This window comes from Carettochelys insculpta, chromosome 9, assembly GCF_033958435.1.
Source record: "Carettochelys insculpta isolate YL-2023 chromosome 9, ASM3395843v1, whole genome shotgun sequence".
NCBI lineage: Eukaryota > Metazoa > Chordata > Testudines > Carettochelyidae > Carettochelys > Carettochelys insculpta.
The window spans coordinates 30391105-30418389 of NC_134145.1; the positions used below are offsets into that span (position 1 = coordinate 30391105).

A 27285-nucleotide genomic window follows, 5' to 3' on the forward strand; every position below is an offset into this window, starting at 1 on the left:
CAGCTTGCTTCATGATCCTTTTAAACTAACTGATGTTCCTAAACTTCCAGAAAGAACGCAAACTATTGCAAAATAAAAGGCTAGACTTGGATGCTGCAAAAACCAGATTGAAGAAGGCAAAAGTTGCAGAAGCTAGAGCTGCAGTGAGTAGAAAATTCTTCTAATGAATAACTTCATAACTTTCCACATTTGGGTCTCAAACAGTTTTGGTCCTATGTAAACTATAATTTATCCTAAAAGCCAGATATTTTAATACTACTTCAGTGTACATTTCTTTGTCAAACTCAGTAAGAAACCTCTAGGGAGAACCTAAGAGAAAATAGCGCATTGCTGACTTAAGGCTGGGTTTCTTGACTCCTTGAAATTTTTCACTTTTTAAAATATAGGCATTGAAGATTTTTATGCAGATCCTCTTCCATCCTATGTGAAATGAACCTTTGTCATAATGATCAGTCTTGGGGGCTAATAAGCTACATGTTTTTTATTAAAAATTCAAAATGTGGAAGAATTTTCACAAGTAATTTCTAAGGTGGGGTGTGCTAAGCATTAAGGTATCTTTTAAATTATAAATGTGGGAGCATAAGTAAAACAGTTTGGGGTACTTGGGAGTCTTCTGCAGTGTTCCCTGTAAGCTCAATACTTGAGCGCCTCCCCTACACCACAGGAGAGATTCTGATGCCACCTAGCTGGTTAGCAGAGGGCCCACAGCTGGCTGCAAGTGGTGTTCACTGGTGCACATTCACACTGTTGCGCTCACACACTGCTCTTGGTGCACAGATAAAATTTATTCCACACATAAATGGAAAATTAGAGGAACATTGGTCTTCTGAAGGCTTAACCTTGCCCTGCGATAATATTTTGCTTCAATAATCATGTGTTGTCCTTTGGAATGACTTGTCACACATCTTCCATAATTTGGAACTCCCAAATCTGTTACCCTAGGTATTAGCTTCTAGGGTCCGTATTGCAGACTCCTGTAGGGTAAAATGTGGAAGTCCCAAGAATGACCATTTTCCAGACATTTAAATGGCCTTTAACCTTAATTTTATCTCAAGCTATGTTGTTACTCGCCTACATGCATAATTAGATATTTTGTTATGGGGAGGGAATTAATTTACTGACTTCATTCCAGGGAACAAGTTACTGGTTGAGCATTACTACAGGGCTAATAATGGGGAAAAAATACTTACCAGGGTTTCATTGTTGGATCATGAGACTTTGTGCCTCTTACGGTGTGTATCCATTTTACAAATTAAGGTGTAAGACCTGTATTCAGTCTAGTTAGCATGGGTAACAGAAGTGAAGATGTGCACAAACCCCATTGTGGACTAGCAACCCGTACACATGCCCACTCCCTCAGTAGGTGTGCTTGATCAGGGTAGCTAGCCTCCATTGAAGTTCATGTCAGAACTGTTAAAACTAGCACAGGTAGGCCTACCTATATCTTTGAGTTTGTGATGTAGCTGTATCACTAATTGCATTACCCTCTTTTTTTGCCTATACTTCAATTCTAATACCACCTTAAACTAACATTTTAATGCTGTCTTGCCTATTAAATTCTGGGTTTCACGCTTCCAGATGGTATATACAAGAGGCCTCTAATGCCTTACTTCTCAGTTGATGACTATTCAGAGTAGATGTTCAGAAAGTCAAGGCTGGGATTGGGGGGAGTGAAGAAGTGTGGAGTGATTAGTTCAGGTTATCATGGCTCATTCATTTATTTCTAAAGGAGGTTTGCCTGGTTTGACAGCTGTAGTGCAAGGTGGGCAATCTTTTTTCCTATTGGGGCTCACTGATGCATGGATAAAAAAAATCAGGGAGTCACATGAATCCCTGCAGAGTAGCATGGAGGCCTGGGGCTTCCCTGGGCTCTGAGGTGGGCCCAGAAATGAGGGTTTTGGAGTGTGGGAGGGTAATGTGGGCTGTGGCAGGGAGTTGCTGTGTGGGAGAGGGTTTGGCATTGAGCTGGAGGTACAGGCTCTGGGGCGAGGCCATAGATAGGACAGGAGGTTTGGGTGTGAATGAGGTTTGGGATGAAGGCTCTGGGAGGGAGTTGAAGTGCAGGAGAGGATTCCAGGAGGGGGTTCCCAGCTGGGGCAAGGGGTTGTGTGCAGTGGGGTTTGGGGAGTGTGCTTCAGCCAGGCTGTGCTTACATCTAATGGCTCCCGTCAGTGGTGCAGCCTGTCTAAGGCAAGCTCCCTGATGCCTGTGCACCTCCCACAAGTGGCTGCCATATCTGACCCCTGTGTGGCAGACCCAGTCTGGTGCAGTGTACACTTCCCACTCATACAGGTATCACCCCTGCAGCTCCCATTGTCCTTGGTTCCCAAGTAATAGGACCTGGCAATGGGGGTGAGAGCAGCAAACAGAGCTTCCCTGATTGACCCTCTGCCCAAGGGCTACAAGGATGGGCCAGTGCTCATAGTTCCAGCCATGTGAAGTACTGCCAAGGCTCAGGGCTTCTGGTCCATAGTGCAGAGACTTGATGTGGGCTGGATGAAATGAAGCAGCAGGGCCAAATTGAGGTTGTGAGTTCACCACGTCTTCGATAGTGAACATCAGAATCATTAGGGGACACATTCATTGAGGATTTTAATGTTCATCTGTTACAGCTTCAAATCTTGTTTCAAATGTTTTCTCTGCTTTATAAAAGAAAATGAAATGAATGCAGATGGAGTAACATGTAACTTCAATCTCTGTCACTTACTGTTACGTTTTAATATCTAAATAAAATGGTCCAGAACAGTTTTTAAAATTGCTGAATAAAGCTACTTGATTAAATCAGTGACTATTTGGATTTGTAGGTATGCATCACCACTTGGCTTAGTTTAATCTTGCAGTGTTTAACTATTCTGTCTTCTATAACTGTTTGTCTAGAATATTAACAGTGTAACCTGGCTTTTGTCTCTGTCTATGCACTAAAGCAACTAAACACGTCACAGCCTGAAGAAAATAACATTATGGTAAATGTCTCTTACATGCTCAACTTGCTGCATGTAAAATGGCTAAAGGTTTGTTGGCCTCCTGTGTTCATACATTCTTTACCAAGTGTTTCCTCTTGCTATCCAGGTCTAGTGACCTTAATTGTCATACCAAACATTTAGAATGGAGGACTGATAAATATTCCAATTTCTTAGAGGCCTTATGTTTTTTAAAACAAGAGAAATACTGACAAATAGCTTGTAGCTCTGTATTGTTAAATTGTCCTGGTGTTCAGTGAACTAAAGTGTGTAACATAGGCTTCTTTCCACAACATTACTGAAGTCAAAGCTAACTGTACCAATTTGAATTCTTTTTTAAGAACTGAAAAATTAAGTGCAACTGTGGGAACACGTTGTTTGACTTTCCCCATAGTATTCTGTAAAGAACAGTTCCTGGGTAATTGCTCTCTGGTTGTTCTGTGTGTCTTTGAAGGCACCTCAAACCAAAGAATGAGGGAAATGTCATAATACTGTGCGCACACATTCAATTTACCAGAGATTGCCCATCCAGATGGGATCCTGGGGAAATTATTTCAAAAGTAGTCCAACCTGAGTGCCAACAGCATCTGAGTAGACTCCTGGATTTTTGATGTTGAGGTTCTTATTACAATTCAGTTGTGGTCATTCCTTACTGCAAGAAATCTTACATCTTTCACAATTGGAATAAACTATTAATCTAAATATTTTTAGGAACCATTTCTTGTCTTTGCTATCAAACTAACTGTGCAAACAATTGAAGCTATAGGAATGCTGCACTATTATTAATGAGCTGATTTTGAGATAATTGGAAGCTACTTGTTCCAAAGACTTGCTGATTGTTTCTCAGCCTTGAAAATACTTATCGTGTTGAGACCAGAATGTTGTCATACTAGTCAAAAGTACTCCTATAGAACATGCACGATGTTTTTATTCCTCATTTTGGTATTGTCCTCTGCCTATACAGAACCTGCGACAATAGGGAATTAATTTTCATTGTGGCCTGTAATACAAATAATCGTTTCTTCAGTGTTTGATGTCCATGACTGGTAGACAGATAGTGAATCATTATACCAAAGAACTTTATCTCTACTTATAAAACTACTGAAGTCTTGGGTCATAAGCATGTGTCTCTTAACCACAATTTTTAACAGTGTCGGCATAGCTTTCCAAAAAACTTCTAATTTAAACATCAAAAATTAAAGGAAGGCTGTGTTTGAGGAAGACCTCTGGTTGTAGTTGTAATACAGTTATTAATTTTTTTTTGTTGATGTCCACAATAGCATTTACTAAAATTATCCAATTCATTGCAAGTTCATGAGGCAGTAATAAATAACAGAATTCAGATGGCAAGAGAAATCGCTTACCTCAATTTCAGTTTTTGTGTATAACATAGCTTGTCTAGTCAGCTTTCGTGAAAGGTGACCATACCTTTCATCTGAGAAACATTTCTACCTTAACATATTAACAGTTAAAAGTTGGTTTTCTTTTATAAGTTATTGTAAGTAATTTTAGGCTGTTTGATTTGTATCCATTTTCCAAGTAGTCACATACTTTACATTGTGAGATTTGTGTTTTATGGACAATGTCGCATTTTACAGATTTTTGAATAATCAGTTTTGGTCTGCAGAGTATCCTCTTAGTGAATAATAGCTCTCTAACCTTACATACTTCATGTAGGTAATATAGTACTGTAGGTATGCAGTTGATATTGGAATTCTTTTGTGTGTTTAAAGAATGAATTACGTTTTCTTAATGGACTATAGTTCATAGCAAAGGCCCCTTCATATGGGTGCAGTGAGTCATCCACTCCTGAGAAACTTTTATGTTTCTAAAGGGTTGGGGGGGGGGGGGGGGGGGAATTATTAGAGCATATACATATGGCTTTGTGTTAAAACCACTCTGATGTTCTAAATGTTTGTCTTCACTCTTAATGCGGACAAGATTTGGGCAGAGGAAGTGACAAAAGTAAGTAGAGTTCTGAGACAGCAGCACTGTGAAATGTTTGCTCACTTGTACCGTGTAATAAAGGATTTTCCATGTAAATACATTTCTGGAAATCATTTTGCTGTATTGCATAACCTATTTAGCACCTTACCGAGCATTTCAGATACCATCAGTGAAGTGAGGTTTTTCATCAGGGTAGTGTTCAGGAATAAATTTGGAATTCGAACACTTCCTCTTTGAGTAACAACTGCCATCATGTGACTGTCTTGTGACAAGATACAATCTGGAAAAAACAGTAAGCCTGCAAGTAACAAGACAGTAAGATGTCTCTGACAAAAGTTGGTGTCTTATTACAAAAAGATCCCAGCAATAAACTTCACTGGATATTTTTTTTTTTTTATTTTCTGAAGGATGGTGGGGTAGTGCTCTAAACTGGCTATTAAGAGACCGATGTTCAACTGTCAGATTCACTTGTATTCAAAGGGGGAACTGATGCCATGGAAGTAGCAAGCTCTTCTGAAGGATGGGGCCGGGGGGGGAGAGGAGAAGCTGTGCTAGCCATAGCAATCTTGGGTGGGACCGCAAAACAACTAGTCTGTCTGTCTGTCTGTCTGTGTAGTGGAGTCACTATGATGAATGCGAGACAAAACCATAGGTTGGCAAGCTGATACCTGGAGACTTCACTTGACTTCCTGGAGGTGTCTGTGTACCTGCTGTCAGATTTTAGCGCACACATTGTGCTTTCATCAACACTATCAAACTAGTTCCTCTTAGTTTTGCCATACAGAAAGCAAGAAGAAAAGTTTTAAGGCATCTGAGAGCTGGGAGCAGAATATAACATTCAGCAATGAGCTCCTGTTTCTTACTATTGAGCTACCATGTTGTGGCAGGAGGCTATACTGGTTGCTTCAAGAAGCTCTTGGGGAAGCAGGAGACAAGCTGAAGTGCAGTTGGCAGCAGCCCGAGTGGCATTCCACCACCCCACTAGCAGGAAAGAGGTCTAGAGAGCTGTGTTTGCATCCCTGAAGCCAGTTCTGGAGGACAGAGTTGCATATGCAGTAAACTCTTTCCTGTGTCGGCTTTCTATCATCCGGACCTCTCAACTGGCATTTTAACCATAACTAATTTTAGTTACTTTTCCATAAAGTATAGTGAAAAAGTACATATAAATATAGTATAAGTTTAGTGTCCAGTACTACTGTTGGTAAATAAAGTATAATGCATACCTTTTTGTTTTTGTTAATATCTAATCTTAATATCTAAATCTTGTTTTTCTTTAGTGTTATGCATTGCTAGGTGTATATCTCTATTATCCAGAATACTTGAATGCTTAGCAATTTCGTGGTCCCAGGACTGCCAGATATGAAAGAGTTTACTGCATAGGGAAAAAAATCAGTGGCAACTTTTCAATGTAGTTATTGGCTTATTTTGTTTTCAGATCTTAACAAAAAGACTAGAAACTCTGTTTTTTTTTTTATAAACTACTTTTCTATTCTTGTAAGTACCATAGAGTTGAAATAAATGCAAAGGTAACAAAAGCAGACACACAGTCAAATCCTCCAAGCTATAGCTAATAAATGCTTTTAGGCTGTTCATTCTTCCCCTTTATTGAAAGCTGGGAGAGGGACGGGCTTCTTGGATTCATAAACTAATCTCTGAATCAAACCAAAACATCTCTTGGACACCGCTTATCTCTAGACAGATCTCCATTGTTGCTTTAAAACTCTAAGTGATGGTACATTGTTTACATCTATAGGATTAGTTGCCTTCAGTTGAAAGGCTTTTTTGTTTTGAATTTGTCTAGCTTTAATTTCTAGCTGTTGAATCTAGTTATGCCTGCTGCTCCTAGCTTAGTCTATCAAACCTTTCCCATATAGATAGGCATGGGTAGGTGGTGATAAGGTCACTCCTTAACTTTCTCTTGAGTGAACTTAAATAGACAAGTTTCTTACTGAAAAGCATGATTTCAAGACCTTGAATTATTCTTGTAGATCTTATGCACCTTTCCAGTTAACTTTAAGTGTGGCCTGCATGGGATATACTCTACTCCTGTTTATTGATAAGCTTTTTGGCCCAGACAGCTTACAAATCCGCAGTTTGAACTGAGGTGGTGAGCAGTTATGTCGGGGCCCTTCATGACAAGACAATCTGCCACTTCCTATTCAAATGGGAGGTTTCACTGATTGTGGTTGCAGTTCTACATGGGGGATGTAATAGCCTAGATTTACATTTCAAGGCTTTTTCCTTAACCTGCCTCAGGCTGAGGTGGAAAGCGTTACGGATTGTATGGACTCAGAACATCAGCTATACTTGTACACCAGTTTTAACCACAGGGATATAAATAGGCATGTCCTAATGCTATACTTGACTCAGCAGCAGTGAGAAAAAGAGGATGAGGCAATGTGTGGGAAGATGGGTAAACTAGAGGTTTGGAGCATGCCATTGCAACCTCCACTTCAAGTAATGCTCTGCAAAAAGCACAGGGCCAGGTAAAATACAGTCTGCAGGCTGGTAAGCCACCATATCCGTCCCATGGATGCGCTCCCCATCTGCCGCGCTCTTGCATGCTTGTCAGACAAGTGTCTGTGGGGCCCTGTTTGTCTTGCAGTAGCTGGAAGCCCAAGGGGTTGAGGGAGACATTAATGTGCTGTCCCCTCTCCCAGCACAATCCCATTGACTTTTTTTTTTCCTGGCCAGTAGAAACTTCCTGTTTTTTGAAGCACAGGGAGTGTGCAGAGCATCCTTTCCCTTCCCCTCAGGTTCACGGCTGTTCAGAGCACATGGCCCCTGCCAGGGCTGGGCCAGGTAAGTCTTCCAGCCAAAGTCCTGTCTCCAGGACCCCAACCCCTTCCACTTCCCAATCTTCTGCTGTGCCACCCTATTAGCCAAACCCCACCTCCTGCACCCATATCACTTTCTAGACCCCTTCCCCATAGCCTAGTGCCTTATCCTTAGTTCCCTTATGCACCCAACCTCCATCCCAGACCTACACCTCATCCATTAATATCCTGGAAGATTGGAATGACTCCCCCACCAAAAATTATTGCCCACCCCTGATAAATAGCAAGCAAGCTTGACTTTAAAAAGCAGTGACACTCCCAAAGACATTTTGGTTCGGTGAACTAGTCCAATGTGCACCTGTTTAAACACACATTGGATAACTTATTTTGTGTTTCTGGTGGTGTTTTGTCTTTACAACCTTGGGAAGGGAAAGAATGTACTTACCTGTCATTAATGAAACAGAGCAGAGGACAAATTACCAACTTCAAAGTATTAACTTTGTAACTTCATATCAGCATATGTCTTAAAAAAAAAAAAAAAAAAAATCCCAATATCTACTGTAATTTGAAGCACACAAAAAGATTTACTTAAAACTCAAGACTGTTAACTAGCTTTCCCATCCACTGGGTATGCAAAAGCAGGAAATGGTACCCTTCCTTTTTTGGCTTTTGGCCTTCTCTTTCCCCCAAAACAAAAAACCCAAACTGTGCCAAAAAAAGCACACAACCCCCCCTCATATTTCCCTTCCTGTTGGTACACAATGCTCTCAAAATGGCAAGGTGTGAGTTCATGGTGTTGGTGAAGTCCTAACTTCTGCAGTAATGTGTCAACGCTTCAAGTGTAAAAATTTGTAGTAAAGGTCTCTATTTGCTCTGAAAGTAAAACTGGTGTGTGTGCACCTGTGCACTAGCTTGTCCAGAAAGGCTTCTGGTAGTCAAATTCTAATGGCCCCAGGCTGTCCATTTGGGACACCCTCCACAGAGTTACAGAAGCTAACGTGAATTAGCTTGTGTGCCAAGCAACAGGTCATCTTGCTGCTAAAGAGCCACTGTATACTTGGTTCTCCATGGCTGCTTTACTGTCTTATTTTAAGCAATTTCAAAAATGGCTGTAAAAAATTAACCTAGAAATACTTCAGTTCCATAATTCTTCTGTGCAGATTCCTTAAAGTCACTTGTGTGTTCCCAGGGAACTATTCATAGGAGAATAAGTAGGAATATAGTCTCATGTAAAATGAGATGCGAGAAAAAAGTTGTGCAATTTGTTGCCCCATTTCCTGTATTGCACCTCAGGCTAAAGACGGCCTTCTGCTTGCTGAGTTATTGAGAAGCAAAACGTGAATGATTAGATTTGAAATGTAAAAGCACTGAGATACAGTAATCTAGATCACAGAACTATGTACTTACTGTAAGAGACAGTGCAACTCTGATACAATCATGTGATTTGGGTGGTATCAGTTGCTCAACCCTGTGGAATTCACAATGACTTGATTTGTACTAAATGGTGCCCTCCAATGTTACTAGATTGCTCTTAGGCTTGTTCTAAAGCTGCTAATAGCTGTAGGCTAACTGTCAGTATTACTGTAAACCATGAATTTGAAAAAAAGTAATTTAGTTTTACAAATGTTGTACATAGTCTTAAATTCTGTTGGTGGTGGCCTAATTGACTTTCTCATATAGCAAATAAGTTAAAATGCAAGTGTTACTAAATCTAAATTTCGTTTTCTCCTTGGAGCTCTTAATTTTGAGGTACCCATTGATCTGTGTAGGCAGAAAAATTTGAACATAAAGCATGGTGACTAATAACTGTAGAGCATAAAAGCAAAATCAGGGTTGAATCCTGAAAACACCTTAACATGTGCTTTACTGAATGCCCATGAATGGTCCTGTTCCAATCCGTATAGCCTCATCGGTGCATCAAGTTAAAACACTTGCCTGTAGGATCAGGGTCTTCATATAGAAACTGTTGTAGGTATATCAGAGGTAGCCATGTTAGTCTGTATCTTTGAGAAAACAAGAAGTCCTGTGGTACCTTATGGACTAAAAGATATTTTGCACCATAAGCTAAGACCCGCTTCATCTGATGAAGCAGGTCTTTGCCCACAAAAGCTTATGCTCCAAAATATCTGTTAGTCTGTAAAGTGCAACAGGACTTCTTGTTGTAGATGTAGCAAGTAGTGTTTAAACTGTTGTACAAACTTCTTACATATTCTACACTCTCCAGTCTGAACAGGAAGTTCGAATAACTCAAAGTGAATTTGACCGCCAAGCCGAGATTACCAGACTGCTGCTAGAAGGTATCAGCAGTACACATGTAAGTATCTAAATTGAAGAAAACGAATACAACTGAGATGCTCTGAAATAGCAGGAAGTTGTTGGGAATGGTGCTTTTCCTTAACATCTTAAAATGTGCTACCCGATCCACAGCCATATGAATTTCACCTTTTAAGCGATTACTGTTCAGCTAACTTAACTCTGGTTTCCCCTGGGCTGTAGGTGCCCAAGAGGTGGTCTTACTTTCCTTTAAGCTTTAAGACCCTCACTATTGCCACCAGACTTGCTCCGTGAGACTACAGATTACTGTAATATACAGGGTTTTTTTTTTTAGTATTTTGAATTAAGAATTGTGAGCATCATGTGAACATCCTGGAAAATGTTCTCTGTAGCGCTATCATCCCATTACCTTATGAGTCTGAGCCCGAACTTGTTTCAGGATTTTTGCTAAGCTACTTAGCTAGCCTTTTCAATGACGGTATACTTCATATACACTAAAAACATAAACTCTTCGCTATATTATAGGCACATCATCTTCGCTGTCTGAATGATTTTGTTGAAGCTCAGATGACCTATTATGCACAATGTTATCAATATATGCTGCATCTCCAGAAACAACTTGGAAGGTAATACAACTGCAGAAGGTGTTTTTTTAAATAGTTACAGCTTTATGTAAGGACTTCCTTAGAGGTTGGAACTCTTGTACTGTTGCTGCTACACTAATGCATTTACAATGCTGTAAACTTTTTAATGCAGATGTGCTTCACTGGGGCAAAAAAGGGTTTTTATGAAGTGTGACTACATTATTTTACAAGTTGAACCTCTCTAATCCAGAACTCTCTCATTCAGTAACATCCATAACCTGGCATGAGTTTAGTTAGCTGGATGACTGCTTATTATGGTCATGATCCCATACAGCCACCAGTCCTGGTTCTGTGTTCTGTGCTGTTATTTAGCTGTGATTTACCTTTAAATGTCTTCTGAGAGCCCAGTAAGCAGCAAGAGCGATAATGTATTAGACAATATTGACCTCCTGTAGTTCAGCAAATTCTCTCATTTAGCACTGATCAGGTCTCAAGGATGCTAGATGAGAGGTTCAATATGGAGTTGCATCAGCAGAATAAAAATACCAAATTGTAGGTAAAACCAATGCCATGAAGCATAAAGTGAGAGGAAGACTGCAAAGTGTACAAAGAAGGACAGGATGTACACTTCCAGTACAGAGATAGAGGATATCAAGCAGTATACTTGTGATTAATCTGTTGTGTTGCTCATGTTTCATGCTAGTAAACCACTGTCATATGCAGTGGAGACCTTTGTATTGTTTGCGTATCCGTTAACAAGTTAAGTGTTGACATGCAAGACCTTAACCTGATTGGAGAACAAAGGTGTGTTCTCCAAAGTTTGAGCAAGTTACCAGCAAAGCAAACTACTATGGAAAGAAATAGGTTTCATAATATGAGGCGCTTGGGGAAATTTAATGGTAGCAACTGAGCAGGTAAACTACTTGCTTTATGGCTGGATAAAGCAGAGCAGCAGAAATGTAGCACTTTACAGACTAAGAAAATGATTTATTTGGTGATGAGCTTTTGTGGGACAGACCCACTTCATCAGATCTTGCCTGGATAGTTTACACTTTTAATAAAAAGCAAATGAAAGAAACCATCTATTGCCTAAAAGATTCTAGAATGTGTGCTCTGAATATTTTTGCTTACTAAAATGCTTTGAATAATTCTATACCGATAGGGATCTGTTGGAAATGTATAGAACCTAATTCAAACCTCTTGTCCCAATTAAATTTTTTTTCTGAAACTGTGTGCTAGTCCAGGCGTGCACAAAGTGCAGGGGCATGACATTTTGTAAGGGGGCACAGCGTGATCAGCTTTAACCAGTCCATGGAGGCAAAAGAGACCTTCCTGTGCTCTTTCAAGATTTGTGATGTCTCTTGCATGTGTCACCTGCTTGCTTTAAAGGGGTAGGCGGAGGCATTGCCAGGGGCAGTAGAGATGTCTCTAATCTCTCCCCTGGTGTTCAGGTGGGGGCATCGGTGCTACCCTCCCCCTTCCCTCCCCTGCTTTTGGCTGTTGTGTCCGAGCCAATGGGGGGGAGATCATCTGCCCTTTCCTTCCTGTCACCTGCCTTGGAAGGAGTCCACATCCCTGGCTGTGCAGACCCCATCCAGGGAAACTCTGCTCCTGGGTCCTCCTGTCTGCTCCAGGCTCTACCTCCCCCTTGCACAGTGCCAGGTTCCTGCCTGCTGTGCAGCCTGGCGCTCTCCTGATGGGTTGGGCAGCGACTGGGCCACAGGAGGGGCTGGTATGTACCTTGCCAGGGGACTTCTGGCCGTGCCACAACCTGCCTGGAGTCCCTTAACTGCAGTCTTGGCTGGGTCTGTTTTGCTTTTGGCCCCTTGGTCCAACAAGCAGCCTGGGCAGCACTGCACAGCAGGCACTGTAACAGCAGCAGGTGGCCCTCCACAGAGGGAGCCCAGTAGGTGGCACTCCTCAGCAGCAGCTGGAGTGTCTGTGGGTTTTTTGCAGACTGCTTATAGAAACCAGATCTCCCCTGCCCACCCCACCTACATCTCCACACTACTAAGCCCCAACTAGCTGCAGCTGGACTCATCTATCAAGCCCCACTGCCCCAATTCCCAGCCCCTCTCGCCAGCACCTGAAATCTACCCTGCCAAGCTGTATCTTCTCACTCTGACTCCCTCTTGGTAAACCCCAACCACCTCCACCTTGATACTGTGCAGAATCCATTGCTGTTGCATCCAGAACTCCCAATGAACCTCTCTGCAGTCCTGTGTCCTACTCAGCTGTGTGCTCCCAGATTGCTCCACATAGAAACCTCTCACCCCACACCTGGATCCCCTGACACTGAGTCCATCCACACTTGGACCCTGCTGGGCTGAGCCTGTGCATGCATGCGCCCACACCTGGTGCAGAGAAGGGCCCAGGTGTGTTTCAGGGGCAGGCCCAGCCCTTGATTGTACCAGGCTCAGGTGTGGCCTCACTGCCAAGTCCCTGCTCTGGGGAAGTGTAGACTTAAGGGGCTCTCCCACCTCAATGTAGCCAGGGGTCTGTGCTCCTCACTGCCATGCTAGGGCCACATTTATTTATTAACAAATACAATTTGTAAAATTTTAAAATATTGCTTTATATTTTTGTCCCCAAATTCCCTCAGGACTAAACAAGCTTAAACCTATAATAGCAGTCCCACCAATTCCTGTCCTTCATGTCGTGTGTTTTTTTTTAGACAAGGTCTCCACTGTGCTAGTCATGGAGAGCGAGGACAGTTTCTTGAGTTCCACTGGCTAGGGCTCTAGATTTGTAAATAGACTGTGCATAGATATGGCTTGCTCTGCGTAGGTAGATGAACAGGAAATACTAGCTGACTGATCACAGAAGTGCTGTCGGATACATGCAAAAGCCAGAAGCAGTGTGCCAAGCAAGGAGGGCCGACACCTTGGCTTAAAAAATTTATGTTCTTGCTCAAGTACACAGTTACTCTGGGATTGGCAGCTAGTGTATGCAAGTTTCAGCATGCAATGTGAGATCCACATGGTAAGATCCCCCCCCCCCCCCCCCCCCGATATTAATTTTATTTAAAATCCCATGAATGCAGTTCTGTGGTAAAGGTGTAGTCTCTTCCCCCACCTCAGGAGTGTGAAAGGGTAGCACCAGCCTGGGTAGGACTGATGGGCAAAACAGGATATGCAGCAAGGTGGTGATTTCTGAGCTAGAATGGCTGCATTACTTTGAATATTGACTGTGTGGGATGGTGGATTGGGGGGTATGTGAAGGTGTGGGGCAGGTTGAAAGTGGAGGTTGCACAAAAATGACTTCTGGCTTGATATGCATGTGTGGAGGAGGTGTTTTTAATGGATAGTATATTGTGTTGTCAGCGGAATTGCTTGAGTATTGTACTGTTTTCCTGTTTCTGTCAGATAGCTGGGTGTTCTATTTATGAAACTGATAAAACCCATCAGTCATAGATAATGCTCAGTAACTAGCTGCATCAGCTGTAATGGTTCTGCTTGTGAAATCCGTGAATCAAGGTGATTCTCATTTGTGTTGACAGAAGCAACTGGCATGAAGAGAACTACACTTCAGACTTCAAAGACTTAATAAACTTTGCTGTCACAATGTGTAGTGCCTGTTACACAGTTGGTAGGAAGGGTCACTGGGGGTCATAATTGAAGCTCTTTTTTCTGTGATGAAAGCTTACTTCCGTATGTTTTGAAATAATTCTGTCAGTGGTCATGTTGTTTTTCCACAGCTTTCCATCCACCTTCCTCTCCAACAATAATCAGTCTTCCTCGACCCCTGTGCCAAGTGCTTCTGCTTCCTCAGTCTTGGCTTCTGCCTCTGCTTCCTTACCTTCAGTAAGCAATTCTGTGGTTACTTCAGGCTTCAGTGAGCTGAAGTCATCAAGTGGCAGCAGGAAAGCCAGAGTTCTCTATGACTATGATGCTGCAAACAGCAGTGAGCTGTCACTTCTTGCAGATGAGGTAAGTTTTAATTTCATTTTTTTTAAACAGCATAGTAATTTAAAACCATTGAACTCCAAGGTAAGAAGTTTGTGTCTCCAGTACTATTTTAGGAAACTTACATATTCAGCATACAAATAGTCATTCCAATATTGTGGATTGGAGGCTAGAAACCTGTGTGTAACCTACTGCAGTAGCTCTCAACGTTTCCAGACTACAGGACCCCTTTCCGGAGTCTGATTTGGTTTTGTTTCCCAGGCTTCACCTCACTTAAACTACTTGCTTACAAAAATCAGACTTAAAAAAAGCAGAAGTGATGCACACTACTTCTGGAAAAAATTACTGACTTTCTCATTTTTACTGTATAATCCATTTGACTATAAATTGTACTTCATTTTCAGTGTATAGCATAGAATGGTATAAACAAGTCTGTGTGTATGTGAAATTTCAGTGATACTGACTCTTTGCTAGGGGTTTTTATGTAGCTGGTTGTAAAACTAGGCAAACAGCTAAATGAGTTGATGAACCCCTGGGGTTTCTGTATCTCTGTTTTGAGAACCACTGACCTAATTTATCAAAATTTCACTGATACCTTCTGCAAGTCACTGAAGTGCCCTGTATTCCATATGCTAATATCATAAAATCAGGATAACGCTTGCTGTGCCTGCCTCACAGATGTTTTGAGTTGAACTATTGGGGTTCCATTCTGTCATCCCTTTTCATGTTACTTAGTATCTCCCTCCATTAGTGCCCATTAATGTTACCATTGTAATGGCTGAATCATTAAATATCGCTTAGCTTACACTCTGAGATGAGAGCATAGAAAACTTCCTTTCAAGTTGTCTGTTGAAATCAAGTTGCACAACTGAACTTTTATTTAACACTCAGATCTATTCACAAGTTCTTTAAGTGCTAATTAGTATTATAGCCTGGGAAAATAATACAGTAAGGCATAGACGTCTCAAGTGCATTTCAAGAAATTGTTGGATAAGCGTCTTGTAGAAGGTAGAGAATAGAACAAAGGGAGAGGGTAGTCTGGATTTGATTCTGAAAAACTGAGTGCTTAATTGAGAATCTGAAGGTGGACAAGAGTTTGAGTGAACATGATCATGAAATGATAGTTCGTGATTCTAAGAAGTTGTAGGAGGAAAAAATAGCAGAAAAGAGATAAGGTATTCCAAGAAAGCAAAGTTTGCCAAATTTATTCTGAGTATGGTAGATAAAATCCAAAGGGAAGCAAATTTATACAGTGGGGGAGTTGAGGAGAATTTGAGACTTTTTAAAACAAAAAGGTATTAATTGCATTGCTAGTATTTGCTTTTATGCCTAGGTAAAATGGTAATAGACTATCCTGGCTTAACCATTTGATCTTCAGGGATCTGGAACTCAGAGTATCTTATAAGTAATGGAAATCGGGTCAAATTAAAAAGAAGGGAAAATACATAAAAACCCACAAGCATTTAGGGATAAAACTAGGAAGGCAAAGACATGCAATCAGATTATACTAGCTAGGCATATACAGGATAACAAGAAAGCATTTTACAACACATGCAAAACAGGAGGGAGATCAGGGACAAAGTAGGCCCATTACTCAGTGAGAAGGGAAAGATAACAGAAAACACAGAAATGCCTTTTTAATCAAAAAGCAGTCATTGGACAAAAGTAAATGGGATAGGAGATGTGATTTTAATAGGAACTGAACAAATTAAGAGTAACTTAAGACTGGTCTGTAGTGTGGACCTATGCCAGTATAACAACATCACTCTTGTGTGGAAACCCCCTCAGTAATGTAGTTATGCTGATGTAACACGACTCTGAGCCCCATGTTGACAGGAGTGTCTCCCTTCTTGGGGAAGGGAAGTGGGAGAGCTTAAGTGTCCAAAATGCTTTTGAAATGATTAGGACAAATCTGGAGAAATGGTTTGAATTCAATATAATGAAATTCAATAAGGAGCAATCTTAAGTACCACTTTTAAGAAGGAATAAGCAGCTGCACAAATCCAAAATGGGAAATAACTGCCTAGAAAGAAGGAATGCAGAAAAGGATCTGGGGTTTTCATGGGTCATAAACTGAATAAGTCCACAATGTAACAGAGTGGCCAAAAAACAAATCTTTCTGGAATGTCTTGGGAGAAGTGTTTGTAAAAAAATACATGGGTAAACAAGTCTATCTAGCACTGATAAGGCCTCATCTAGAGTATTGTGTCCAGTTCTGGGTGCTGCATTGCAGGATAGATATGGACAAATTGGAGCAAGTTCAGAGAATAGAAACAAATGATTAAAAAACATGACCTATGAGGGAAGATTAGTAAATGTTGGGTTTGTGTAGTCGGTAGAAGGGATGATGGAAGGGGGACATAAGTCTTAACTACATAAAATATTTGCTATAAAGAGAAGGAGGCTGAATTGTTCTTGTTTTTGTGGGTGGGACAAGAAGGCTGAAATTGCCTTCTGAAAGTACGGAAGATTTAGGTTAGACATTTTGAGAGAAACTTCCCAAATGAAAAGGGAATGTAACACTGGAACAAATTAATAGAGAGGTTGGGGCATCTCTTAAGAGGTTTTTAAGAACACCTATCAGAGATGGTCTAGATCAGTGGTTCTTCAACCCCATTCTGCGGAACACCGGTGCCAGGAAACCCTGGCAGGTGTGCCGTGAGCATCTTGACAATTTTTTGATCTCATACACTGGTTTGTATTTTAGGTGATTAAAAGCAGATACAGTGTTACTACTTCATTGCGATGATGAATGATTAAATTACTCATTTTCTTTCTTCTATTTGTCGGATTTTTTTTGGGAGGTGAGGGGAGGTGTCGGGGGGGGGGGGGGGTCATAATTTTTTGAAGAAAATTTGCATAGGTGTTCCACATAATAAATATTATTTGGCTTTCCATGGTCTCAAAGTTTAAGAAAAACTGGTCTAGATCAATGGTTCTTAAAGCATACTGTCTGATTGTCCTGCAGGACTTGCTACTCCCCTACTCCACCCCTCCAAAGTGGGGAGCTTATGCTAGTGCTTCAGCCCCATGGCGCCCCTACAAGCTTGGAGCACCAGCACTGGCTTTCCTGCTGCCAGCAGAGGCGAACCCTGAGCCATATGGGCCATGTGTCTCATGGGAGAAGTGGCAGCTCCATGCACTGTTTCTTCCCGCTCCTCCGACCTGGGGGAATGGCAGCGCAGGAAGCTTTGCCGCCTGCTCCATTGGCTGGAACTGCAACCAATGGGAGCAGCAAAGGGCAGTTATGCCTAGTGTGCCCCTCCCCCCCCCCCCTCGCCCAGCCAAACTCTACTTCCAGGGTCAGGCCCCGCCCCCCCCCCCCAGCCCATTTCTGCACCCTGCCTCCTGCCCAGAGCCCACACCACCATCCTGCTCCATGGCCGCTCCCTCCTGCACACTGATTTATTGACTACTCCAGAGCCTAGTCCCAAGACCTCTGAGTTTAAGTTGGCCTGTTAGGTGTCTCAGTGAGAGGCCACATTGGTGATGGCTTTTTTCCTTCTCACTTTCTTACGCCCTTTGTTATAGCTGTATATTTACATTTATATGCTCCAGTAGACTTTTTTATATGAATAATTCAGTGTGTTAGGTATTTACAGATGAGCAAATGCATTTTGTCATGGGTGGTTGGCTGCTGGTCCGTATAAAGCTTTGTGCTGAGCGTAGAGGGCTGTAGGCCAGAAGGTTTGAGAACCACTGGTCTAGATGATACTTAGTCCTACCTCATTGCATGGGACTGGACCCTTTCAATCCTATGTTTCAATGATTTGTAGCAACTCTTAAGTTGTCAAGGATCTGCTGTACTTAGACTGCCAATTACAGGAAAAATATGCCCTTTAAAAATATGTCACGAATATCAGAATTCTGAGCCCTTGGAAATATCTTGCAAGTAGGTTGTTTGTCATTAATATCCTAGGCCAAATTGTTAATTGTGTAATTTTTCTTTTTTAGGTAATAACAGTGTACAGTATCCCTGGCATGGATTCAGACTGGCTGATGGGTGAAAGGGGAAATCAGAAGGGCAAAGTGCCTATTACTTACTTAGAGTTGCTAAACTAAATGGCTGGCCTGAATAAACACTGCCAGTTAGTGACACCATATTTATATACAATTAACTTTATATAAACAGGTTTAAGTGTCTTCCATGTTATTGTCTTAAGGGATACCAGTCATCAGAAACCGGCTGTTCTGCCAGTATTGTTGCATGGTAAATACTCTGTTCAGATGTAATTTGTTTTAAAGCTTTCATTTCATGTGCCAAGAATGTTTCCTACAGAACTGTTTCTACTGATGTTTTGACTAATACCAAGCTTCTACTTTTGAGTAATCTTGATCGAAAGCAGGAGGCACTGTTTTCTACTGAAGTTTTCATTAATGGCAAGCTCCTTTGCTCACATAAAATAAATTTATTGTGAATTGATATCAGTCTGACTAGTTATTTTTTCAGCACAATGAATAGCCAGAAACACTTGAAACTGTTTGTCCTTTGTCCTACATGGTATAGTGAGTATGAAGCTGTTGGCTTATTTGTGGTTAACAGTTCAATGATAGATGCATTTTAATCCCTTTTTAACTAACGTGAGAGTTCATAGTGAAAACCCAAGGTTTCATTATTTTCCCTCGTAACAAAACAAATACATGAACCAACCCAAAATTTCCAGTGGGTTTACTGCTGTCTACACAAGGAAACAGCTAAGCACTAGGAAAAAAAATCTAGGTAATTGTTCCATTGAGTACAAATGTCACAGGAAAAATCATAAATATTTCCAATTTGACTTGCATTCATTTGTGTCCACTTCTTGTAAGAAAGAATAGTATGTTTAGTCTTGGGAGCAGAAAATGATGACTTCCAGGTGACAAGTCTGTCAATTTCTGCTATCTATTTTTATTTTCTCTTCGGTATAACATGTATTTTGGATCAGATGTGCTTTTAAGTTTAAGATCACTTGTGGGCAAAGGTGGACACTTTAGTAACTTACATTTAATATTTATTAAAGCTGGCATCAGAATTATCAAAGGGCTTAGCTGAATTTTCAGTAACTTGTGCCAGTTGCATATTACTGAGATGCACCAACCTATTGTTGCCATTTAGCACCATGGATCTTGAAAAGGATAAATGGAAATCTAAAACAAAATTTTATCTACTTTAATAAATATTTGGAGATAAAAACTAACTCTTAGGCTATGTCTACACTGACCCTCCCTTTTGGAAGAGGCATGTAAATACAGTAGATCAAAAATAACGTGCTGATATGAATATTCAGCACCTCATCTGCATAACAGCAGCCACTCTGCATTGAAACCATACTCATAAGGAAGAACCCCATCTACACAGCTGTCTTGCATTTTGAAAGCAGCACTTCCAATGTGGCAAGGGACTGCTGTTATGCAAATGAGGTGCTGAATTTTCATATCAGTGCCTCATTAGCATTTTTGATCTGCTGTATTTACATGTCCCTTCTGAAAGGGAAGGGCACTGTAGATGTAGCTTTAATGTGTGTCACGGAAACTTATGTCAGAACATGGAAGAGACTTTTTTTGAGTGCCTAATGATTACAATGAGCTAGAATAAATAAAACAGAACAGCAGAAATGTAGCATAGTTAGCCAAAGATTTGAATTCCTTTTTAAAAAATAAAGGTAAGTGGAGAGGTGCATCTGTTGTCTTCTAGGTAAAACTCTTCCTTACTACTTTATCAAATGGTTAATATTGTCGTGATTCAGTGTATCACTAGGGATGACTTGGTGCATTCGGAACAGAATGTGAGGTTGGGAAGAATACCCAGACATAAGGACTTCTTCAGAATCTGAATACAACTTCACTGCAATTAAACTAAGAAGTCATTTACTGACACGGTCTGATCTCCTTCCCTGCGCGCGCCCCCACCGCCCTCTTTATTTTCCTCAGCAGTGATTTCCTTTCTGTGTAGAGTCTTGATGCTCATCTCCTTTGGACTGGATTTCTGAATGACAGTTGATCCAGCAAAGGTGAAAAATACTGCAGTCATGTTGAAGGATTCAACTTTCTTGCATCTTGCAATCTCCCCTGTCTTACATATACTTTCTGGTGTCATCTTTCTCTGCTCCTGGCCACATGTCCTAGAGTGATCAAAACAAAAAAGCAGTGAAGTAACACTTTATAGACTAACAAAATAATTTATTAGGTGATCTTTCATGAGACAGACCCACTTCTTCAGACTATAGCCATACCAGAACAGACTCTATTTAAGGCACAGAACCAAAATGAATTTTAATGCAGTGGGCCATTCTGTTAATGACTTGAGTTTGCGTGTTACTGAAGAAAAACTTTTGCACCACTATTGAAAGGGAGGCAGCTGAGCTGTCTTTTTATATTCAAATTCAGCACATTAACACATGGTTTGAACTGGGATGGGAATTTTCTGAGTCACTATGGCGCTTGTTTGCATATTTGGCTTAATCTAACTCTTGACCTTCCCCCCCACCCCTCTACTCTGATGTTGCTCACCTTGATCATTTTTTTCTGATTTGTCCTCCTTGATTACTGTTTTTGGTTCTCTGTGCCTTTTAAATATTGAGTCTGTTCTGGTATGGCTATGGTCTGAAGAAGTGGGTCTGTCCCTCAAAAGCTCATCTAATTTATTTTGTTAGTCTTTAAAGTGCTACTTGACTGCTTTTTTGTTTTGATAGTACATAGCATAGCTCCCTCTCTTACTATTCAGCATTCCTAGAGTGATGTTACTCTGCCAGAGGCACAGTGAACAGCTACTCTCAATGTTAGTTTGGAACCATTTAGATCTTCCTTTTGAATAAAATACTATGGTTCCGAATATGATTCTTGAACATAATGGCTTCTTGACACAGATCTATTTCTGTATATGCCAGAACTCAACCACCATCACCTATGTCAAAAGCCCAGAAACAGCACTCAGGGCATGTACAGGGCAAGGACTCCAGCTCTCTTGAGGGCTGTGGATATGATCACACCTTTGGGTATGGTGTGACATGGCTGCCTACCCCTGCCACTTTGTGGTGTGAAGGTGCATATACTGAGCTAATTAGTCTTCTGTCCCCTTTCCCACTGTGGTTAGGAAGATTACTGCCGTGGTGTCCTCAGGCCTCTCTCTGGCTTCATCAAAGGTAAGCAGGCTGCCTGCACGTGTGTTCAGTGATGGGGGCCCAGTGACCACAGCAGACCCCAAGAGTTTCCCCCACAGACCAGATAAGGATGGAGGGTGCCAGGCCAGGTTTATTGTAAAGCAAGGTGTAATAAGGTTTGTCAGACTCTACTGAACCAATGTGCATATGTACCTAACTCAGTGGGAAATTTCACTGCCCCCAGGTCATACAAAGACTGTCCCCCCGACAAAAACACCACTTTATGTACTGGTACAAGCAAATCAGACCTCACTGCTGATGTATCAGGTTGCCACCCTCTGAGTTTGTTCAGTTACCTCCCATCATCCTGTACCTCTTGATTTGATAAGATCATCTTCATCATGCTGTCATTTTAGAACCTTTTCTGAACCTGGGTCTGTGTCTGTGAAGAGTTGGTACCAAGCTCTTCTTGAATGAGCAGGTGGTAACGTGATTTCACCTTTTGACAGTACCCATTATTCTGCACCTGGGATGATTACCAATTTAGTGTTTTGGATTCCTAGCCCTGTCTGCGCCAATCCCTGTTATCAGGGGCCTGTCTCTTGCTCACAGCTTAGCTTTGCTTTGCTTCGTGTTAGCCATGTTTTGTCTATTGTTAGCTAGGCTCGGTCTTTAGACAAGGTCTGGGCTGCACAGGCTTATGTTTTAGGCCTTCATCTTACTACACCCACAATGCATTGAACTTTCCTGCCTGACTCTTCAACCAAATCTACAATGCTTTTTACTCTGTCCCCCGACCCCAACATACTTGCCTGTAATAGCAAGCTCCACGGACCATTGCAGGACAGTTTTTTCCACCATTGCTCTTTCCATTGCTGCACACAGGTGTAGAACATGCTGAATGAGCAGCTGCTTGGTCAGCTAAGCATGTTCAGGTCCTGTTAAATGTGTGATTGGAGTTTGCTTTCCTCCATGACTTCTCTATCAACACTGGAAAGTCACAGCTGCACAAGAAAGATCTGGAGAGGGTCTGGCACAGGTGCTAATTAACGGCACTGTGGCCCAGAGATGGAATAGATGGAGCACTTAAGGTTCCAGTAAGAGAGGTCGAAAGACTTGGGTGGTTCCTCTGGGAAGGGTCCTGCAACATACCCATTCAAAGAGCTGAACCAAGTACTCTCTAAAGCTCCAAATATTGAGCCTGAGGTGACTTGTGACCCTTTCCTCAACTCTACTAGCTTTTTCATCTGCTGCAGTGTCCAACCAGTTCATTATAATGGCTACTGCTATAGCAAACTAGCTACAGTATTCTGACAAGACATTTATTGTTCAAGCCAACTACCTACACTCATCCAGCAAACTCGCCACATGTGACTAGTGTGTTGGATACATGGCATGCCCATGGAGAAAGTCAAGAACATGTTGTTCTGCACCTCTGTCTGGAGGAGCCAGTTCAGCATGTCCCTCCTGAGGAGTCAGGGAGGACCCTTTGATTTAGTAGGATCCAGAACCCAACACTGGTAAGTTTAAAACCTGGCTCTTCTGGATGTACTTCCTAGTTCTCTGGGACTGCAAGCGTGATTTGGAGAGGCACCCCGCCCCTGCCCAACACACCTATGAAGACATTTCTGGGGCTTAGGGGCAGATGGTAGAGGAGTTTTGGCATAAGTGTGCGTAGACCTGTGTCCAAAAGCCAGTGTTACATAAACATAGTGCCTAATCATGAGTCAGTCTGAAGGACAACTGAATATTTCCAGAATGTTCCTTTAGGACATCAGGCCCCAACCCTCCCTTTTTTAGGAGATGCGGGCTTGTCGATGAAAGCACTAGTATCTAGACCAATAAAGCATTTGGAGTGTGATGTTCATGGCTGTTATGCAATCCTGCATCCCTGGGAGGGTCCCAAATGTGAAGGTGGCCTTCAGAATTGTGCTCCTTAGTGTCCAATTTCTGATTAACAATGAGGAATTGTACAGGTTGTACCTCTAAAAGCCATGATTCTGTGGTCCAGCAACATCCCTGTGGTCCAGTAGAGCCATTGATGTTGCTGGACTAGAATGCCCTGGGCTGGAGATGGGGGGGTAGTGGGGCTGGCACCCAGCAGCCTGGGCAGGGTCAGCATTTGGCTGCAGGGCCAGGGCTATAGCCCAGGGCAGCTGGGCCAGAGCTACACCTGGGGCTGGAGCTTACAGCTGGTGCCAGTGGCAACAGGGTTGCATCCTATGGCAGCAGGGCCAGGGCTGCCAGTAGGAGTCTGCAGCCTGTGGCAACCAGGACAACGGGGCCAGCCAGGGCCAAAATTCAGGCAGCAGTGAGTTGGGATAGCCAGTGGCCAGGGACCTCCCCTGGTGTAGTAAATCCCCTTGCTTGGGACAGGTCAGGTCTGGTGCTGAGAGTTCTGGACAAGGGAAGGCCAATCTGTATTACCTTCACCTGGGAGTGATGCTCAAAGAAACTACTAGGTCCCCAGCACAGCCAAGTATTAAATATACTGAACTTTAAGTGTGCAATATTCCCATCCCTGTTCAAGGTACAAGACTTAAGCATGCATGTAACTTTGTCTATGCTTAAGTGCTTTGCTGAAAGGGGGTTCAAAGTAGAATAGCAGTAGAAAATTTGAAATTGTGCAATGCAATCAGATGACATTTAAATCCACATTTCAGTCTGTGTACAACACCTCCATTTCCCAGGCAACTAAACCAGTATTAAATATTGAACAGAAAGCAGTTCATTTGTGACCTGAGCATTTCAATGAAGAAGCTCTTTTGGCTCACAGCTTGTCTTGCCATCATCAGCTTTTAGTGTCTACATCAGCCAGCTACTTCAAAGTAGCCGGCACAACGTCCAAATAGCACGCGTCGCGTGTACACACATGGTGCGCTATTTCAGCATTGAAATCAACGTTAGGCAGCGAGACGTTGAAATCGCTATTCCTAGCCGAAGATGGGAATAGCATCCTACTTGGATGTTCAACGTTGAAGTAGGGAGTGTGTAAATGATCCGCATCCTGCTACTTCGAAATAGCGGGGTCCTTCATGGCGGTGATCAGCTGAGGGCAACAGCTACCAACTCCTGCCCCTTCTGTGAGAAGATCTGCGGCACCAGAATCAGGCTGCTCAGCCGTCAATGGGCTCAAAATAGGAGGGTGACATGAAGATGTCGTCCTCGTTACTGATTGCCAAGACCTAGGCCATGTTCTGTAGTGGATAATTAAGGAAGAGAGCCGTAGGAACTCAAAGACTGCGTACACAATCAGTGGCAAGTTCATATCTTATCCATTAGACACGGGTCACTACAACATGTATTTTTCAAATCTGTTTTCATGATACAGTGGAGTCTAACATTCACAAGGGTTCTGTGTTAACCCTCATGAATGTTGAATTTTGCGAATATGGCAGCTGATTCTCCTGGAGCCTGGCTGTCGGGGCTCCTGTCCAGAGCTCCAGCAAGGTGGTGGCTGTCAGCACATCCTGCCTGGGGCCTCGGGAAAATGGTGGTTGCTGGTGGTCCCTGCCTGGGACCCTGGGAAAGTGGCTGTTCTCAGCTACTCACAAATAATTCAATTCACAATCGTTAAGTTCGTGAATGTTGAGACCCTACTGTATTATAAAATAAGGCAAATAATCTTTACCTTTGGCATATATTACTAGAGCTACATATATGATCACAAAGCATTGTTGCTAAGCCCATTTTTCATATGGTATAACTAAGATGAAAAAAATTCTTCCAGTTGGTCCCCAGGTCAGCTAATCATTTAAACATGTGCCCAAGTCTATCCCTATTCAGCAAAGCTCTTGCTGTGACAGTTCAGCCTTATTCAGTGCATGCTGTACTCGAAGGCAGGATGGCCTAGTGGTGTGGTTTTTGACCATGGACCAAAGCAATGTGAAAATTTGCTTTTGCAGTGAAAACAGGCTGGGTACAATATACATGTATGTGTAACTTGGCTGTGTAGTGAGAATTAGTGTAGCTTGTCCGGAACACACTGAGGCTGGGGTACGTAAGAGCTGTCGTCAGCTCTACCCTTGCCATTTACTGCCTTAATTTATAATCTGATGTCCAATCCATTCCCAAATTTATTATCTTGTATTTACGCAAAAGAAAAAAGTAAATATTTATAAAACTAGAACCAATAGGACCCACCTTATCCCTCCCCTGAATGTGCCGATAATGTAGAACTTCATTTTAAAAGCCAGTTAAAGTTGCTAGGTGACTGTATTGGCCTTGCTGGCACCTCATTTATAAAACAAAAGAATTTTTAAAAATGAGGAAATTACTAGATAGACACCATAAATCTTTTACTGGCCACAATGGTCCTGATTCCAGTCCCTGGTGAGGCCGCTTTATGACAGGTCAGCTGTTGCGAAGGGACTAGAAAGCCATCTGAATGGTTTCTGGTAGTTTGGATGCTAAAGTGCACAGGATCAGCACACCAAATAAGGTAGGAGAGGAATCAGCTGCAGAGGAAAATGTACTGGGAATTTCATCTAGTGGGTACAAGCACCTGCTTCGCTCCTGTGTTTCCTACAAAGATACTGTAGGTACTCTTCAGGGGGTGAACTACACCGAGTTAAATTACTAATAGCTATAGAGCACTGTTAGAAATCTCCAAGCTCTTTATAAAGTCAAAACAAAAAAGCAGTCCAGTAGCACTTTAAAGACTAACAAAATGGTTTATTAGATGATGAACTTTTGTGGGACAGACCCACTTCTTCAGACCATAGCCATACCAGAACAGACTCAATATTTAAGGCACAGAGACCCAAAAATAGTAATCAAGGTTGACAAATCAGAAAAATATTATCAAGGTGAGCAAATCAGAGAGTAGAGGGGCAGAAGGGGAGGGGAGTCAAGAATTAGATAAACCTAAGTATGCAAAAGAGCCCCTGTAATGAGATAGAAAATTCCCATCCTGGTTCAAACCACATGTTACTGTGTCAAATTTGAATATGAAAGAGAGCTCAGCAGCCTTTTTCCAAACTGCTGTGAAAATTCCTCTTCAGTAAAACATAGACTTTCAGGTCATTAACGGAATGGCCCACACCATTAAAGTGGTGGCTGACAGGTTTGTGAATCAGAAGTGTTTTTATGTCTGTTTTATGCCCACTAATTCTTTGTCTAAGAGTTTGAAGTCTGTCCAATATACAAAGCATCTGGGCATTGTTAGCACATGATGGCATATATGATGTTAGCTGAGGAATATGAGAATGTGCCTGTGATTCTGTAAATAACCTGGTTAGGTCCAGTGATGGTATCTCCAGAATAGATATGTGAACAAAGTTGGCAATGGGCCTTGTTGCAAGGAAAAGTTCCAGGGTTGGTGTTCCTGTGGTATAGACTGTGGTTGTTGGTGAGAATCCTCATGAGGTTGGGAAATTGTCTGTAGAAGAGAACAGGCCTGTCACCTAGGGCCTTCTGGAGTGTGGCATCCTGATTAAGGATAGGTTGTAGGTCTTTAATAATGCGTTGCAGTGGTTTGAACCAGGGCCTGTGGGTACTGCCTACTAGGTACTAGGGAATTTTCTAGCTCATTATAGGGGCTCTTTTGCATACTTTGCTTTATCTAATTCTTGACTCCCCCACTCCACTGCCCCTCTACTCTCTGATTTGCTCACCTTGATAATATTTTTCTGATTTGTCCTCCTTGCTTACTGTTTTTGGTTCTCTGTGTCTTAAATATTGAGTCTGTTCTGGTCTGGCTGTGGTCTGAAGAAGTGGGTCTATCCCACAAAAGCTCATCATCTAATCAACTATTTTGT

The 27285-nt window shown here is 42.0% G+C and overlaps 1 protein-coding gene across 2 annotated transcripts in view; it reads left to right on the top strand.

The window, feature by feature from the left end:
- SH3GLB1 (SH3 domain containing GRB2 like, endophilin B1) overlaps window positions 1-18870 on the top strand; it is a 40482-nt gene extending 21612 nt beyond the window's left edge. The window contains exons 5-10 of one of the 2 annotated variants that reach the window (XM_075002301.1): window positions 51-143; window positions 4902-4925; window positions 9909-9998; window positions 10484-10584; window positions 14240-14471; window positions 18402-18870. In XM_075002301.1, coding sequence (XP_074858402.1) covers window positions 51-143; window positions 4902-4925; window positions 9909-9998; window positions 10484-10584; window positions 14240-14471; window positions 18402-18509 — 648 coding nt within the window. In that variant the 3' untranslated portion in view covers window positions 18510-18870. The remainder of the gene's footprint in view (window positions 1-50; window positions 144-4901; window positions 4926-9908; window positions 9999-10483; window positions 10585-14239; window positions 14472-18401) is intronic. The other variant, XM_075002302.1, reaches the window with a different exon arrangement.
- Window positions 18871-27285: the final 8415 nt, after the last annotated feature.